This window comes from Siphateles boraxobius, unplaced genomic scaffold (genome assembly GCF_051911475.1).
Source record: "Siphateles boraxobius isolate OS27281-9 unplaced genomic scaffold, OSU_SipBor_1 146, whole genome shotgun sequence".
In the NCBI taxonomy this organism is placed as follows: Eukaryota; Metazoa; Chordata; class Actinopteri; order Cypriniformes; family Leuciscidae; genus Siphateles; species Siphateles boraxobius.
This window is the reverse complement of record NW_027508751.1, coordinates 512,501-524,457: the sequence shown is the minus strand read 5'-3', so window position 1 is coordinate 524,457 and position 11,957 is coordinate 512,501. Positions and strand designations below refer to the sequence as shown.

Below are 11,957 nucleotides of genomic sequence, written 5' to 3'. Positions count from 1 at the left end.
ATTATGAGAGGAATTTTGTCTTTTATACAACTCTACTATTTCTTTCATTGCATATATACACACGTCAGTGCTATGTTGTGCCTTAAAGGCACATTGATTATCAATTACAATGTCCAGTCCAATCACAATCCAAGAATAAGATAGTGTTTTGAGTTATTTACTGAAATGCTTCAGTGTTATGAATGATTTCAGGGCTGCGACTCTGATTGGAGCGCGCTGTGTACGCGTAGGTGTGACGAGCGCACCGCTGATTGGCTGGCACGCGGGAGGCAATTGTGTCCGCTAACGCTATTGGTTGTTTGTGACAGTGGGCGGAATCTGTCAGCTGAGGAGTCGCAACACACAGACACACAAACACACACAGACACACACACAGTCAGTGTAGACCGAGCAAAGCAATCGGCTTAGACTTATAATAAAGCGCGTTAAGAGGCGCTTTTCCCAACGAATATTTGGATCCTAATGGCCTGTTATCATTATTTTCTCGTCTTTCTGTGACGTTACTGGGATACATCCATAAAACACACAGAAAACACCGACGCGGAAGGAATATTGCGTTGATCACGGGATTCTCGGATCATGGAGCGGAACCCCGAGGCGCGCAGCTGCAGAACCCGATGTCCGGAGCTCCTGCTCGGCGACTCATCCATGAAGCTGTCGGTGCACTCCACCACCGGGACCCGGCTCGAGCTGGCGGTGCCCCCGGAGGAGACCGTGGACGGGCTGAAGAGGAGACTCGCGGAGAAACTCCGGGTTCCCAAAGACAGACTCCTGCTTCTGCACCGAGACGCGTGAGTCCATCGGGATCGGGATCAGTTCTGGGGGATCCTGACGGGATCAAGTAGATAACAACACGGGCGTAACGTTAGTTTGGGACGGGCAAGCTGTAATAACTTGCAAGTGCAAACCCCTAATATGTATATTGTTATTATTTAATGAAATTATGTGTTTTGTTCCGATTTTTTTCAGATCAATCCAGTTAAATGTTTGTTCAGTTCAATAATTGATGATGTTGCAAATTTAATCAATTATTAATCAAAGTCAATTTAACGTTAAATAGTGTAATTTGTTCAGATAAAGTCAGTTTAATGTTATTCAGTTCAGTTAAAAAAATGTTGATGTTGCAAATTACATCAATTCTGAATCAAATTCAATTTAAATTGTGTCATTTAATCCGATAAATTCAGTTTAATGTTGATTCAATACACTTCAATAAGAGTTTTGACTCCGGGTTCCCAAAGACAGACTCCTGCTGTCTCCTGAGTCCGGGATCGGGATCGGGATCAGTTCTGAGGGGATCAAAACGGGATTAAGTTGACAACAACACGGGCGTAACGTAGTTTGGGACGGGGAAGCTATATTAACCAAGACTAGCAAGTGCAACCCCTAATATTTATGCCACACTTAGAAAAGAAGTACTAATATGTACCTTTGAGATACTAATATGCACACTTTATGTACAAAGGTGTAGCCTACCATTTGAACGGGTTTTTTCCCTTTTGTACCTGTTTTCTGAGAGTGCATGTTCTTATTATTTAATGAAATTCTATGTGTTTTGTTATAATGATGATTAATAAGGTTCATTATTTAACTACTTAAGTTTAACATGAACTAAGAATGAACTGCACATATACAGCATTTATTAATCTTAGTTGATATTAGTTTCAACATTTACATTATTAAAATCATAGGTTAACATTTTGTTAATGCACTGAACTAACATGAACAAACAATGAAAAGCTGTATTTTTATTAGCTAACATTATCAAAGATTAATAAATACTGTGTCAAAAATATTGCTCATTGTTAGTTTGTGTGTCAATGAGTTTATTGTAAAGTGTTACCAGGATAGTCGAGTCAGCTGTATTTCTGCAGTGCTGATTTTTTTAAAGCGGCTTCACAGTGATACACAGGAGGATAATGTTGCGTGCCGGAGAGGTGCATGATGGGAAGGCTCAGTGATTGTGTTTTCCGTCTCTTTAGGAGGTTAAACTCTGGGAAACTGCTGGATTTCGGTGTGGTTGACGGGAGCAGACTGACACTGATGCCCGCCGTCGAAACCGGACTGATGGTAAATAACAGAATTAATGATGAAAAACTTCATTAAATACGAGACAAATTCAGATTCTGCTGTAAAGAAGCTCTAAAAGACTAACAATTCAGATCAATTCAGCTCAGTGTTGATTCTGTTCAGGTATAGCTGTGTAAAATGAGTTCAGTTCAGCTAAAAGCAGCTTTAATAATGTCATTATTCAGCTTAATGTATACTGAGTTTTGGAAATTTCATCAATTATGAATCAACTCCTATTTCAATAGTGTTATTTATTCAGATCAATTCAGTTCAATAACTGTTAATGCTGCAAATTTCATCAATTATTAATTAAGTTCACTTTCAGTAGTGTCATTTATGCAGATCAATTCAGTTCAATGTTGATTCAATTCACTTCAGTTAATTGTAAACTAAAGTGTAAAGTGAATGTTTTTGGTCACACATATGAAGATCTGCTGAGTTTATGTTGTGAATTTGATCAACTATGACTCAAATTCGGTTTCACTGGTCATTCAGATCAATTCAGTTCAATGTTGATTCAGTTCAGTTCAATAACTGTTGATGTTGCAAATTTCATCAATTATGAATCAAATTCAATTTTAATAGTGTCATTTATTCAGCCTGATTCAGTTCACTTCAATAGCATTAGTTCAGTGTAAAGGGAATGTTTTTGGCCACACATCAGAAGATCTGCTGAGTTTGTGATGTTGTGTGTGTGTGTGTGTGTGTGTGTGTGTGTGTTTGCAGTCTCAGTCGAGGCGTTCGGAGCAGTCGGTCCTGCAGGCGCTGGAGTCTCTCACAGATGCTCAGGTGAAGCTCTCGCTGCGGTCACACACACTTCCTCTTACACCAGCACACACTCATTCACAAGAACTAACACAATCACTATTCTAATGAGTTTGCATTTCCCACCATCATCTGAATATAACCAGTGAAATACTCCTACGCATGGATACAAATACACTCATTGAGAGCGAGCGGTAAACTGCAGGATCCTCAACGGCCGCTGCGCTTCATCAATGTTGTGTGTGTTTTGCTGAATTTGCATATATGCAAATCACACAGCTGGTCGGGTGCGTTTTACAGAATTCCAGTATGAGATTGTCTTCGTAATGTTTTATGTTTGACAGATCAGAAAAAGAAAAAGTTTCTGTTTTTAAGAATCTTCCGTTTTAGACCCTTCATGTAGAAGCTTCATCTGTGAAACCACATGTGTGTGTTTATATCGTGTGTGTGTGTGTGTGTGTGTGTGTGTGTGTGTGTGTGTGTGTGTGTGTGTGTGTGTGTGTGTGTGTGTGTGTGACTCGCCCAATCAGCAGGTCTGTGCGTCATTTTGGCAAAGCTTAGCTGTTTGATGTCAGTTCAGCGTCCGTGTGTGTGTGTGTGTGTGTGTGTGTGTGTGTGTGTGTGGTTAGACTTAGAGAGAAACACTCAAGTATGATAAATGATTTCCTAGAACAGACTCGAGTTGAACTCTTATTATAACTACTCTGCAGTCTGTGTCACAGTTTACCTCTGAGGAACACAAGGAAACACTTTACATAAAGCCTTTAGATATAATGCATTATAGACATATTTTTAATGCATGAATCATTCTTTGTAATGCACCTTATATTGGTCTCATGACCACAGTTATAATACTTCTCTGTTCATTCTTACACCTTTAGAAAGTATAATGCATTAAAACACATGACAAACAACCAATTTTAGATGTAACAAGGAATCTGCAAATATTATAATGCATTTTAACTTTGGTTACAATTCTTTATAAAATGATATAGTGCATTATAATGTGCATTATGAATACTTTTATATTTCATTATACTTAGTGTTTCCAGGATGTTCTTCCTTAATGTTTCTGTCTTGTTTTCCAGCACAAATATCTAAACATTCTTATGGTCAGAAAAAATTTGATTTAGATATTTAGAAAAAGTTTAGATATTTGTGCTGGAAAACAAGACAGAAACACTGAGGAAGATCATGTTTTTGCAGTGTGTGACTCAAGCGTGGAGCGTTTGTGCAGTAGATTCGCTGTTGTGAGCGAGTGTGTGTGAGCGAGTGTGTGTGTGTGTGTGAGTGAGTGAGTGTGTCTGTGAGCGAGCGAGTGTGTGTGTGTGTGTGTGTGTGTGTGTGTGTGTGTGTGTGTGTGCGCGTGCGAGTTTAAGTGTGCACGTGCGAGTGTGTGTGTGTGTCTGTGTGTGTGTGTGTGAGCGAGCGAGTGAGTGTGTGTGTGTGTGTGTGTGTGTGTGCGCGTGCGAGTTTGTGTGCACGTGCGAGTGTGTGTGTGTGCGCGCGAGTGTCGTTATCTGCTGTAAGATGTGGTTGGTGAAGCTGTAGGTATTTTTAACCTGGAAATCCTCCTGTGAAGTGTGTTAGAACAGACCTCGACTAGACACAACACACAAATGACTGTGTGTGTGTGTGTGTGTGTGTGTGTGTGTGTGTGTGTGTGTGTGTGTGTGTGTGTGTGTGTGTGTGTGTGTGTGTGTGTGTGTGTGTGTGTGTGTGTGTGTGTGTGGGTGGTGCTTCAGGAAGTTTGTTTTTGTCAGATGTAACGCAGGTTTGAGTGTGTTTGCTGTTTCTCTCTCTGAATGAAGCACGTCTAGTGAAATGTGAGTTTGATTTATGTTTAAAGTCCCCCAGTAGTTTTATTTGGTAATTGTGTGCACAATCATTTAAAATCATTTAAAAGTTTTTTTCCTTGAGAAATGTTTCTCAATGTCTAGCTTGAATGTAACTCGACACCCTTACCTCATTTAGTATGTGCGGTTCTATGAATATGCAAATGAGCCCCGCCTCCACTCACTCCGTGACTCAGAGATCCACTTTTTGACGATCACACGTTGATCTGATTGGTTACAAGGTAGTTTGTGACGTCAGAAACACCAGCGATTGCAAAGCGTGTTTTTGAGACTGTCTTTGGTTCACTGCAGTTTTAAGGAGAAAATACTCAGCAATGCTGTCGACTTATGAATTTACACATGATTTGTCTTAAAGGAACACGCCACCATTTTTTGAAATAGGGGTTATTCACCGTCTCCCCTACATTAATATAGGTGGGCAAATGCATTTTTGTCTCAGTGCATGCATTGTCTTAGTCTGGCAGCGCCGGCGCTAGCTTAGCTTAGCATAATGAATGGAATCCTTTGTTGCCGGATAGCGTGTCGTGAGTAAAAGTGTTCAAATAAAACTTAATTACTAATTGTGGGCTGCGTATTCACAACGAGTAATAGCAATTCAGATTACGACTATGCGATTTACTAGGCAGAGATTGACCTGGGACTATATTGGGGGGGAGCACAGGCGAAGCACTGCTACTTGGGCGCAGAGAAAAAAACGGTGGCGTGTTCCTTTAAAGCATATTAAAAACAACACATAGACGTATAAAAAACATAAAAAGCTGGATTTTCACCACAGGGGGACTTTAAAACGATTAGATTGGGTATTTTTGGTCGGATTTCTTTTTATCAACAAGACTTCATATCTTAATATCCAGTAAATGAATCTTGATTTAAGACTGTTTAGATATTTGTGCTGGAAAACTGAGGAAGATCATGATTTCTCTCTTCTCTCCAGGTCTTGTTTATCACACATTGTTGTTTCTCTCTCCTGTAAAGATCCTCCAGGATCATCGTCTCGCTCTCGTCTTTCTGTCAGGGGAATCTCTGGCCTTTCCATTCTGCGTCATTGGAAATCATTTGCTCTTAATAGCGTGGTGCGATCAATAGAGTCTTCCTAACGCGAGCCATTTACCTCAGACCGATGGCAGAACAACAGAAGACGCTGCATTGATCTCGGAAGCTCGATGCTAATTAACCTCAGATGCCAGATATCAGTTCAGATGTTTACTGACACTAACCGTGTGATTTAAGGGGCTTTTCGTTGTTTGAGGGACAAACCAGAGACCATCTGAAAGCTTCTGCTTTGTTTAGTCATTTTTAAATACTATTCTTAAACCCATTTTGCTCCCATAATGTTTTCCCAGTTGAATTAGGATGTTCTGTTATGGAAGCGTTGGGACATTTCCTCATTAAATATTGTAATTATCTTTGGAAATATGTTGAATGCAGTCAACGTTCATCTCATGAACTCTCTAAACTTCTGAAACGCCTCCATTGTATCTTGAGTTTCGTCCGGGAACGAACACGTCACAATATTCCTCATTATAATAATTAATGCGCAGAATAAAGGGGCGGGGCCTGGTTTAGTTAGTTAGTAGTGGGTTATGTTAAAGGGCGGGATATTTCCCAAACACACTCGAAGCACTCGACCAATCACAACTCACTGATCCAGTCGACCAATCAGAGCACAGTCGGCTTTTCAGGAGGAGGGGCTTCATAGAGACAGGAAGTAAACAGAGCGTTACTGACAGACTGGGAAGAGAGGAGCCGCAACAATGGAGAATATGAGGAAAATAATCAACATTCAAGCAGGAAAACCTGTTCTAGTAGAGCCTGAAAACAACATTAGGACTGGCGTAATAGATCCTCTTTAAGAGTGGATGACAGGTGCTTAAAAAATCAGAGGGATTTAATGTGCATAATAAGAGCAGGAACAAGCAGAATTGTAAATATTTATATTTAAAAACTCTGAATGGGCATCACATGAGTGTTTGTGAGTCGGTCTGTCTGCTGTCGAGATGTTTTTAACACACCTAATCCGTTTTCCTTGATCGTGATCTCTCCGCCTGTCTTTGTGATTGAAGTGGTCAGTGATTCAGTGTCGTGACTCACTCGTTCCCGAGAGACGGGATACTGAGCGTTTCATTCACACACACTTACACACCTCAGGAATTCTGGATTTCACAGGCTCACGCTGCAAAAGATAATGATCTTCCTCTGTGTTTCTGTCTTGTTTTCCTGAACAAATATTTAAACATTCTTAAATAAAGATACATTTACTGGAGAAGCAGCAAAATAACTGAAGATATTAAGTCCAAAAAGTATCAAAATGAAGTGAGTTTGTGCTTAAAACAAGAGCAAAGATACTGAATAAGACAATAATTTTTTGCATTGTGGACTTTCAATGGAGGGACAGAAACCTCTCAGGTTACATTTATGTTTTTAAGATTAACTAAAGTCTTACAGGTTTGGAACAACATGAGGCATGAGCTAATCTTAATATTGTTAAGACCAATTATTCAAATGCAATACTAGTTAACTGTTAAAAGAGGCCATGTTGTGCTAGAACAGGTTTTCCTGCTTGAATGTTGATTATTTTCCTCATATTCTCCATTGTTGCGGCTCCTCTCTTCCCAGTCTGTCAGTAACGCTCTGTTTACTTCCTGTCTCTATGAAGCCCCTCCTCCTGAAAAGCACACTGTGCTCTGATTGGTCGGCTGGAGCAGTGTGTTGTGATTGGTCGAGCGCTTCGAGTGTGTTTGGGAAATGTCCCGCCCCTTACCATAACCGCCAGTTTAACACACTACTAACTAACTAAACCAGGCCCCGCCCCTTTATTCTGCGCATTAATTATTATAATGAGGAATATTGTGACGTGTTCGTTCCCGGAAGAAACTCAAGATACAATGGAGGCGTTTCAGGAGTTCAGAAACACTGATATAGAGAAGAACTGGAGCTTTCTCATGATCAAACACAACATTACACACTAAACACAGATGAACATTACACACTAAACACAGATGAACACTACACACTAAACACAGATGAACACTACACACTAAACACAGATGAACACTACACACTAAACACAGATGAACACTACACACTAAACACAGATGAACACTACACACTAAACACAGGTGAACACTGCACACATAACACAGATGAACACTACACACTACACACTGATGAACACTACACACTAAACACAGATGAACACTGCACACTACACACAGATGAACACTACACACTAAACACAGGTGAACACTGCACACATAACACAGATGAACACTACACACTACACACAGATGAACACTACACACTACACACAGATGAACATTACACACTAAACACAGATGAACACTACACACTAAACACAGATGAACACTACACACTAAACACAGATGAACACTAAACACTGATGAACACTACACACTAAACACAGACTCAGATTGAAAACAACAGTGTGTGTTTTGAGTTTCAGGGCGTTTGAGCTTGTCTAGTATCACAGTCTCCATCTGCATACCAGCCGGTCTGTTACATAAACCGCTGTAAACCAGACTCTTCCGGCTGTCGTGTTGCCAAACTCAGAGGTTCTTGTAATCGAGGGTGTTTCCTCCTGATTTGCTGATTTCCATGCGGCTTCAATCATTGTGTAAATCTGTGAATGTCCCTATTAATGTCACACATCGCCTCTCCAAATGGTGACAGTCAAACTAAAAAGATATGAGTGTCTCCTCTAACTGTGCACCATTATATGGTTTAACACTTTACAATAAGGTCTCATTTGTTAACATTAGTTAATGCATTTTAATAATGCATTACACTGAAAAAAGTTTTTTCCTCCTCAGTATTTTTGCACAAATTTCTTTACATTCTTAAATCAAGATACATTTACTGGAGAAGAATTAAAATGAGTGAGGATATTAAATATCTGCCAGTGAAGTCAGAAAAATAATCTTGGTTTCCCCTTTGAATTCAGTTTATTTTTACTTGTTCCTGTTTTACTTAATATCTTCAGTCATTTTGCTTTTTCTCCAGTAAATGATCAAATCTTGATTCAAGAATTTGTGTTGGAAAACAAGACAGAAACACAGAAGAAGAACATGATTTTTTGCAGTGTAGTAAATGAACATAAAAAACTGAGATTAACATTAGCTTAGAGATTTTAAAATATGCATTTGGCAGACGCTTTGCACATATACATTTTATCAGATAGTTATTAATTATAATTAAATGTAATTTGTTTGCACCTTAAATGCGTTCAGTTCTTGTCAAGTCAGCTTTATTTATTTTGCGCTTTATACAATACAGCTTTATTGTGGGTTTTTTTCATGATAACTAATGCGGTTAACAAATAAAACATCATTGTAAAGTGTGTTTGCATGTGACGTCCGTCAGCACAGATCTGCTGCTTTTGTGATGTGTCAGTCACTGCATTACAAAGTACCAACCCACAATTTCTGAGAATTGCAAATGCACTGGAGGTAACCAACAAACAGTTATGAGTTTCCCAGAATGCTCTGCTGCTTGGCTTCACCCACACCAATGACTGATATCTGAGACTGAAGCGTTACATACTGAACACATCGACACACAGCCTTTAAAGGGGATCAATTGTGCACTTTTACACCATTTTCCTGCTTGAATGTTGATTATTTTCCTCATATTCTCCATTGTTGCGGCTCCTCTCTTCCCAGTCTGTCAGTAACGCTCTGTTTACTTAAAAGCACACTGTGCTCTGATTGGTCGGCTGGAGCAGTGTGTTCTGATTGGTCGAGCGCTTCGAGTGTGTTTGGGAAATGTCCCGCCTCTGACGATAACCCCCAGTTTAACACACTACTAACTAACTCAACCAGGCCCCGCCCCTTTATTCTGCGCATTAATTATTTAAATGAGGTGACATCATCAGTGGAGGAGACTGTTAAAAGAGCTTCAGGATTCCCTCGGCCAATCCGTCTTCTCGTCTGAAGGCGAGCAGGAGATGCAGGAGATACACACACACACACACACACTTCTGCTTCTGTGGTTTAAGTGACGCATGTGAGCCTGCTGTTGATTTCTGAATGAAACTCACACTCACACTGCTGCTGATGTTGATTTACCTGCTGATACGATCATACACTGAGATATTCAATCATTTATTTAATCATTTTTTAATTTAAACATTTTTAAATGTAGTTATTATTAGTTATTATTATTCATTCAATTATTTACTTTATTTTTTTATTTTTCCATAATGTCTTTTTTATTATTCATACATTTCTTTCTTTTTTCATTTTCTCATTCAGTTATTTACTTTAATAGTTTTTTATACATTTATGCATGTCACTTAATTCTTTAGTCATTTTTTATTTATTTTTTCATTCTATTTTTTTTTTTATCCAATTCAATTTATTTATTAATTTATTCATATCTTTCTATCTATCTATCTATAGGTTCCTGGTTCCGGCTGATCTAAACTATGCAGCCTATCATTGAATTATAGAAGTCTATAGAGGGTTATGTGAATGCTAGGTCAAAGTGATGTGTTTTTAGTCTAGCTTTGAACGGACAGACTGTGTCTGCTTCCCGGACAATATTAGGAAGATTGTTCCAGAGTTTTGGTGCTAAATAGGAAAAGGATCTACCGCCAGCAGTCGATTTATATATTCTAGGTATTATCAACTGGCCGGAGTTTTGAGATCGCAATAGACGTGAAGGACTATAATGCGTTAAGAGCTCGCTCAAGTACTGGGGAGCTAAACCATTTAGTGCTTTGTAAGTAATCAGCAATATTCTAAAATTTATACGATGTTTAATAGGGAGCCAATGCAGTGTTGACAGAACCGGGCTAATATGGTCGTACTTCCTGGTTCTGGTAAGAACTCTAGCGGCTGCGTTTTGAACTAGCTGTAGTTTGTTTATTAAGCGTGCAGGGCAACCACCCAGTAGAGCATTACAATAATCTAGCCTTGATGTCATGAACGCATGAACTAACTTTTCTGCATTTGTCATTGAGAGCATATGACGTAATTTAAATACGTAACTTTCAAATGAAATATTGGTATCAAAGAACGCACACACACACACAGGTTCCTAACCGACGACGAGGACTTAGTCTCATTAACGTCTGTTTATCGTCTGGTTTTGTGTCCAGGTCAGTGACTTTCTGTCGGGCCGGTCCCCACTGACCCTTGCCCTGCGTGTGGGCGAACACATGATGTTCGTTCAGCTCCAGCTGGCGTCTCAGCCGTCCGTCTCCAGGCCTCCCAGCCAATCAGACGCCTCCACAGACTTGGCCCCTCCCACAACACACACTGACCACGCCCACTGTGGACAAAGCCCCGCCCCAGCCCCGCCCCACTCTCAGGTAGAGCTGTGTCTGTTTTCCTGTTAAAAGTCTTGTTTTATAAAAAGAAAACCAGAAAAAAATCTTCCAGTGGGGTCAGAAAAAAATATTTTGTTTTCTATTTGAATTGTTAATATATATGTGTGTGTGTGTGTGTGTTAGGCTGAAGGCAGCACAGACAGACAGCGATGCAAACCGGGCGCCGTCATCGAGAGCCTCGTCAATCACGCACCTGGAGTTTTCTCAGGAACCTTCTCAGGTACAGCATGGCTTCAGTATCCTTCATATACTCTTAGAGGTTTTGCTAATATTTTTACAGAGCCCCACACATGACATGCGGGTGAAATATGGGTATATCGCGGCCAAAAATTAACTGTGTGTGTGTGTGTGTGTGTTTGTGTGTGTTTGTGTGTGTGTTTGTGTGTGTGTTTGTGTGTGTGTGTGTGAGTGTGTGAGTGTGTGAGTGAGTGTGTGTGTGTGAGTGAGTGAGTCAGTCAGTGAGTGTGTGAGATTGTGTGTGTGTGTGTTAGTGAGTGAGTGAGTGAGTGAGTGTGTGAGTGAGTGAGTGTGAGAGTGGGTGAGTGAGTGTGTGAGTGAGTGTGAGAGTGGGTGAGTGAGTGTGTGAGTGAGTGTTGAGTGTGTGACTGTGTGAGTGAGTCAGTCAGTGAGTGAGTGTGTGAGTGAGTGTGTGTTGAGTGTGTGAGTGTGTGAGTGAGTGTGTGAGTGTGTGAGTGAGTGAGTGAGTGTGTGAGTGTGTGAGTGTGTGTGTGAGTGAGTGTGTGTGTGAGTGAGTGTGTGAGTGAGTGAGTGTGTGAGTGTGTGTGTGTGAGTGAGTGAGTGTGTGAGTGTGTGTGTGAGTGAGTGAGTGTGTGAGTGAGTGTGTGTGTGTGTGTGTGTGTGTGTGTGTGTGTGTGTGTGTGTGAGTGTGTGAGTGTGTGAGTGAGTGTGTGAGTGTG

General features: G+C 40.3%; 1 protein-coding gene across 1 annotated transcript in view; it reads left to right on the top strand.

Annotated features, from left to right (window-relative positions):
* The first annotated feature begins 348 nt into the window (after positions 1-348).
* LOC143738513 (midnolin-A-like) overlaps positions 349-11,957 on the top strand; it is an 18,903-nt gene continuing 7,294 nt past the window's right edge. Inside the window, exons 1-5 of the mRNA XM_077230494.1 lie at positions 349-791; positions 1,983-2,070; positions 2,797-2,859; positions 10,810-11,022; positions 11,164-11,260. Coding sequence (XP_077086609.1) covers positions 580-791; positions 1,983-2,070; positions 2,797-2,859; positions 10,810-11,022; positions 11,164-11,260 — 673 coding nt within the window. The 5' untranslated portion in view covers positions 349-579. The remainder of the gene's footprint in view (positions 792-1,982; positions 2,071-2,796; positions 2,860-10,809; positions 11,023-11,163; positions 11,261-11,957) is intronic.